Source organism: Epinephelus moara, chromosome 22 (genome assembly GCF_006386435.1).
Source record: "Epinephelus moara isolate mb chromosome 22, YSFRI_EMoa_1.0, whole genome shotgun sequence".
In the NCBI taxonomy this organism is placed as follows: Eukaryota; Metazoa; Chordata; class Actinopteri; order Perciformes; family Serranidae; genus Epinephelus; species Epinephelus moara.
Window position 1 is genome coordinate 12990124 of NC_065527.1, and position 6642 is coordinate 12996765.

A 6642-nucleotide genomic window follows, 5' to 3' on the forward strand; every position below is an offset into this window, starting at 1 on the left:
GTCCAACCAAGTGGTGTTGCAAGTGTTTTTTTATTTAGTCAAGCTGACTCCTAAGTCATCAAATTTATTACTTGAGTGCGACTCTAGTCCAAGTCATGTTTCTACTCCAATCATTCGAGGCTTCACAATATTCAGTATTATTAACAACAGAATAATAACAGGAGAAATGAGAATGCAGTAAGTAACTACTAAGAGGGAGCACCAAGTGGTTATTGTCGTCACAAATGCACCACAGGACTTTACACAATCTGGAACCTGTTTGCTTTTTTCTCTCTCATACACAAATTGACTGGCTAACCCCCTGGTTGTGATGAATATTTTTTGTGTCATGTTTAGCAGCTTGTCTTTTGACTCTCTGATTCTCCTGCTAATTGTCTCAGCAGGGCAGCTGACCAAGATGGCCGCCCTGCCCTCTGGATAACTGTGACTATACCCCGCCAACAAAAGAGAAGTTGAGGAAAACACCAAGGAGAAATAAAATACTTCACCCATCCCTCTCCCCGAGAGGTGCCAGATCTTTATTTCACTCTTTTCTCTCTGCTTTTTCTGTCTCAGTGCCCACAAAGTGATTGGAAAGCACACGACAATCTTTTTTTGTCGACGTTCGATGGCGCGAGATAATGTGGTCATTATCATCGCCAAAGGAACAGGTTGAGGCTCAGACAGGGTTTCACTGGGGGCCTTTAAAGCACACACACACACATGCAAGCACACACACTTTCAGTGTGGGAAAAGAATGCATTTAAAAGAGGGACAGCTGTTTGGGTGGCTCGTGAGGATGGCAAGATGGCCTACTGTAAACTCCACCTGTGCATAGAGCCGTGCCTCAGGCTGTGGGGGAAAACCAGGGCCAATGTGGGAGCCTGTGATTTTGTCCGGTCTGTTATCAGTGTCTCCCAAAATGACACCTAAATAGATCCATGATAGACCACCATTTTATTGTGTGTGTTTTTTTTTAAATAAGAAATTCTCATAAATGATAAAAAAAAAAACTTTAGAAAAATCCTAAAACTCAAAAAATGTTTTGCTATCCACCTTATTCCTGAGCGCACTGCTGTAGAAATGATTATGTGCGCAACTCCCAGAAGACAGCGGAAGTAGCAGTAAGCTAGTTGGTCCCACAGACTGTCTGTGGTTAGTCCCAGTGGCTACTCTTGGTGGCTAACCAACAACACTGGTTCTTTTCTAAAGTAATTTGCCTTCAGTTTAGCAAATACTGATTTATTTTAACAAATATTTAACTAATGTTAACTTAGCATTTTCTAAAATGTCTTTGTAGAGCTCTGGTACCTGTTGCACTGTCCGCGTCTGTAACGGCTAACAACCAGTCTAAGCTAAATTTTTGTCTTCAGCAACTGTGTGTTGAACATGTAACCAGAACAAAAATGGAATTGTTCCTGTTGCCATGGTTACCATTGATATGAGAAATAAAACCACAAGAGTTTTCACGAGTTTTCCCGTCTGACTTCATTCTCAACCTACATTAGAAGATAAACTCAGCAACATACCTTAAAATATGTATTTAGTCATTAGGGCTGAGAATGTGTTACTGATTTACTGTACTTCCTTTATATCATATAAAAAAATGAATGCCAAAAGTTATTTCTTTTACTCCTACTTTATATTACTATGACTGAAGTCTGCTGCTAAATTCAGCTTCATGTTTCGTTCAGAACAGTTTTTAACAAATCAGAAGTTAAAAAAACGTGTAAACTGCGTCGTTAACGCAGACAAGCGGAGGATTAGCTGGGAAACATCACGTTTATTCACTTTACATGGAGCTACAGTTAAAACTGAATTATGTTAAATGTTTGCTGAGTGTGTTAGTGTCTCTTAATAAGTCATCAGAAATCATCTTTAGAAGGAGCAGATGTTTACCGTAAGCTAGTTCGGGCCATGTTAAAGTTAATATTTTAACAGAGCAAGGCGAGCTAATTGCTAGCATGCTCGGTTGAAAAGCTTTGAGATGGCTGTCTGACAGAGGTATGATCACATAATCCTGTTTGAGCTATAACAGGTGGTGTGTTCCACGTTTTATTTCCCAGTTGCTCGGAAAGAAGAATAGAGTGCTGTAAACAAACTGTTACCATTGGAAATCGCCGGTTTCAGTTCAACGCTGGAAGATGCCCCCATAATTCACACAACGTATCATGGTGGCTAGGAGTAAGGTGGATGTGCCTGTTTGACCTACTGAAATCATTATTATAAGTTAATTTACATCCAATAATTGGTATCAGTTGGTATTTGAACTGTGCAGTTTCTGCTCCTTAGATGCATCGTCAACACCTCGTAATGACGTTTACTTCATCATGCAACAAAAGCATGTGGTTAGGTTACGGAAAAAAACATTAGGGTTCGGCTCAGTTTTCATATGAGAGGTGAACACCAGGACTTCAGGTGAAAGTCAGGTGTTTGTTGGACCCATCCAATTCCTTAACTGTGACAGGAGACTTTAAATGAGAAATGAATTCATCAGCGTTCATAATTCGACGACCTTCTGGGAGAATCAGTTGACTCATCAGAAATAGGTTTCTGTCAAACCAGTTCTTTAGAAAAATAATCTTATGGCATTTACAAAAATGCCATGGCCGCTTTTAAAGCCCACAGATTTAGATAGAAAGTCATGATAATCCCTTTGCAAAATTACAAACTACCTGCACAGAGAGCTCTGTTTAAAAGAGTGGGGGAAATGTATTGCATCTGTATGTGAGACATTAGAGGTGCATCTGTGTGCTTTGTGTTAGCCACTAAACATAATGTAGAATAATCTACATGACCTACTCATCTTTACACATTTCAAAAAATATCTCTGAAAACATTTTTTAAACAACAGACCATGTGAAGCTCTCTGATGGAGTGAACTACTTGTCTTTGCATAGCATCACCAAAATTAATCTTGCACACTATCAATCACCCGGGGTAAACGCTGGCTTGGTGTGTGTGTGTGTGTGTTCGGGGGGTTTGAGTGGATGAGGAATGTGATTAACTTTTCCATCTATGTGTGTCCGGCTGACTTCATTCAGGCTGGTGATAGAACAAGAGAGATGAAGAAAGGGCAGGGAAGCAGTTAATACCAAACAAATGAAGGAAATGGATTAAATCCTGCTGTTTTATTAAATTTGAAATTCAAATGAAATGCTCCCTCTGTGGTTTTGCTCCTATATTAAGAGGCTGAAGATCATTCTGGGTTTATTTCCAGCGTGTGCGTCATCACACTGGTTGACCATCCAATGGTTTAAGAATAGGATTACCTCTTTACCTGTTTGCATTCAAGTGATAGAAGTTTCCCCTCACAGCTTGAGTCTGAGCTTTAAATCATCTATAAAACTGAGGTAAACACAGGAAGAGGTGTTTTTTTCCTTCTTTTTTTTTTTGAAAGACAACATTTGTTTTGGGTTGAATGAGATGAAATTGCAGAGGCAGCGGTGGTGTCCTCCCCTCCCTGCCCCAGGGCTGACGAGATACGCCCCAGGGACAGGATGGGATGAACCGGGCCTGCCTCTCATTCATCAGCCTCTCCATCTGCATGGTGTCACAACGTCAGTAGAAAAAAAACATCAGGTTGTATAGAAACAAAGCCTCTCCTGTCTGAAACATTCAAAACCTTGGAGTGACAAACTTTAAACACACTTGTCTAAACTGTCAAGACGTCTCTTTACCTGGAGAGTGCTGTTGCTTTTTGTTTTTAGGTCAAATTGTCAATATATACACTAAAATTTAACACATCTTAAATGCAATCGATTAGCCGGTTCCCCATCTGTTACCAAAACCATTACTTATTTTAATGCACATTTATTTATTCATTGTCAAACACAGCTGAGTATAATGCATTGTTGTGACATTTTTATAGACCTATATGCCAGTGTAGGAACAAACCACTCATCACTTTAATTACTGCCACTTGGTCAGTTTCAGATTTGAAGATGCATAATTGTTGTGTATGGTGTGTGTTGTCCTGTGTGCCAAAGACAGTTTTCCATTTTATGCAAAACTAATGGGCAATAAAGTGATCTGGATCTCACCAAAGTGTCTTGCATTTTGCCCACTTTGCCTGGTTATAATGGAGCATTTTTAGCTCTGTAAATAAGTAAAGAATTGACCTTTTCTAATAAAACTGTATCACACAAATGATGACACATGTAGGCTACATGATGAGTCAAACACCTGTTTATAAAAGTAAGAGTGTGGTGTGTGTGAAGGATGTGTTGTGGTCAAACAGCTCCACAGGATTCATTGTTTTCTCTGACTTCATATTTTCTCCTACTTGTTGCACTTTGCAGCGCGCCAGCCGCGAGACCTCACTTTTAAAATTTACGACGTCCTCGAGCGCAAACGCTCAGTCAGACAGTGCGAGCTGCTCCCTGATTGGTCCTCCGGCTCTCAGCGGCACTTCAAAGACACGAAGAAGCTACAACTACTGAAGCAGTGTGAGAGGACACACGGATTCATCACATCCAGTCACCGCGAGCGCTCACACACACAGATACACACACTCAGAGGACGATATCTCAGCACAGACCATGGCTGCTACACTGCTCGGGGTGAGTTTATATTTCTATGTATTTTCTTAAACATCTTAATAATCCCAAAAGTCGATAAAATATTTGTTTTATATAGTTATACTATATTTAAAGCGCTCAGTCTGTGTTGCGTTCAAGGCACACCAAAGTTAACCAAAGTTACTTAACTCCTGTTGTGTCACTGACATAACCAGTGATATCCATAATACTGTGCATTTGATCACGTGTTTACTCTTTATTAACAGCGGTTGTTTTCACTTGTTGGCTTTTTGACCTGTTGTTTTCACTGATCATGTCAGTTCGTCGAGCTGTGCGTAAAAGCGTTTTAATTGAAAGACACATTATCCATTTAGATTTTAGAAACTCTCAGTGTTATGCGATTGATCTAATGACGATACAATGTGGCACAGACGTCCACTTTATTTGTTATTCATGGTATGAAAAAGTTTACCTGCTGTAGCGTCAGTGCTGCTGGCTGACAAAACACTCGGAGACGCTCCTCCATTGTCTCCGACTGATCCACGTCACGCACGGTGTTTGTAAAACGTCAGCCAGGTCAAGTTATTAATTTACATGACTTAATTTAATCCGTTAGGCCCAAAATTTTGCGCAGATCGCGTACCAACATTAGTTTAGGCTACATTTTGTGCGTCTTTACGCACAGCATGTGTGGCAAAGTGACAGGCCTAAATGTCTGTGTGTTCCCAACAGGAGGAGCCCCGGCTCGGCAGCGCTCCGCTGGCAATGCTGGCCGCCACCTGCAGCAGAATCGGTGAGCCCAGCCCCTCGTGCTCCCCTGCTCTTTCCGATGGAGCCCCCGGACTGGTGAAGGGCTTTCACCCGTGGAGGAGAGGCGCTCCAGGGACCGGCAGCCTTGGTGCGAGCTTCACATCTCTCGGTGTCCCCTCTGGAACCTCCAGGACTAACGGGACCGGACTGACAGAGACCTCCAGCGCTTTCTCAGTGACCTCTGCCAACTCTCCTTTTGGAAATGATTTTTCGATGTACCAGACTTCTGTGCCACCAGACAACAGTGTTCCTGATCCTGCGCACGCACAGCGGTCTGTGTTTCTGACCAAATTCCCCTCCTCGGTAGAGGGCATAACGGGGATCTATCCGAGGATGCACGCACATCCATATGAGTCGTGGTTTAAGCCAGTGGGAGACGTCAGTAACGGGTCCACTGCTTGGTGGGACATGGGGACCGGCTGGGTGGACACACAGAGCCCGGCCGGGTTGCCCTCTCATCTGAGCGGCTACAGCACTGACTACAGCCCGGCCTTCGGCCCCGGTGCCTCTCAGCACCTGCTTCCCGCCACACAGCACCTGTTTGACGGCTTCAGGCCACCTGTCCAGGCTCCCTACACAGAGTCTACAACGACGGGTGCGCCTGCGCTGACAGGAACCACCGTCGTTTCTCTACCATCTTCCCGCTCCTCATCACGGCGGTACTCCGGCAGGGCCACGTGCGACTGCCCGAACTGTCAGGAGGCGGAGAGCCTCGGGCAGGGGGGCACGAGCCCGCGGCGGAGGGGCTTACACAGCTGCCACATCCCTGGTTGTGGTAAAGTCTACGGTAAGACCTCTCACCTGAAGGCCCACCTGCGCTGGCACACCGGAGAGAGGCCGTTTGTCTGCAACTGGCTCTTCTGCGGGAAACGCTTCACGCGCTCCGACGAGCTCCAGCGGCATTTACGCACGCACACCGGGGAGAAGAGATTCGAGTGCTCCATTTGCCACAAACGGTTCATGCGCTCCGACCACCTCAGCAAGCACGTGAGGACGCACAGCGCGGAGGGCTCGGAGGATGGCGCGGAACCGGGACTCGCTAAAGGAAGCAGCGACACGGACAACAGCCTCTCCGGTAGCCCGAGCCAGTCACCCGGGGTGCACGTGCGTGAGACTGTCCAAACCACGGAGGGACAGGGTGCGGTGGAATAATTTACAAAGCTAAACACGAACAAAGCAACACGTGGAGTGTTTTCTTGGACACTTAAAAACAGAAATGGCACTTTATGATGAACCTCAGCTGTGGATGAACACTGTGTCTTTACCTCAAATGTTATTTGTAGCCTTCTTTAAAAAATAAATTTTTACTCTACAGTTTTATCAGACTTGTGTT

General features: G+C 44.2%; 1 protein-coding gene across 1 annotated transcript; it reads left to right on the forward strand.

Annotated features, from left to right (window-relative positions):
- Positions 1-4425: 4425 nt before the first annotated feature.
- sp8a (sp8 transcription factor a) lies at positions 4426-6626 on the forward strand. Its single transcript, XM_050034945.1, has 2 exons — positions 4426-4541; positions 5232-6626. Exons 1-2 carry the CDS (start codon positions 4521-4523, stop codon positions 6459-6461), a joined length of 1251 nt encoding a protein of 416 aa, XP_049890902.1. The 5' UTR covers positions 4426-4520; the 3' UTR covers positions 6462-6626.
- The last annotated feature ends 16 nt before the right edge of the window (positions 6627-6642 follow it).

What these genes read in the sequence shown, in the direction of transcription:
- sp8a (XM_050034945.1), top strand. Translation starts at nt 4,521, where the DNA reads ATGGCTGCTACACTGCTCGGG. An exon ending in TGGCTGCTACACTGCTCGGG is followed by an intron (nt 4,542 to 5,231) that starts GTGAGTTTATAT and finishes TGTTCCCAACAG; the next exon opens with GAGGAGCCCCGGCTCGGCAG.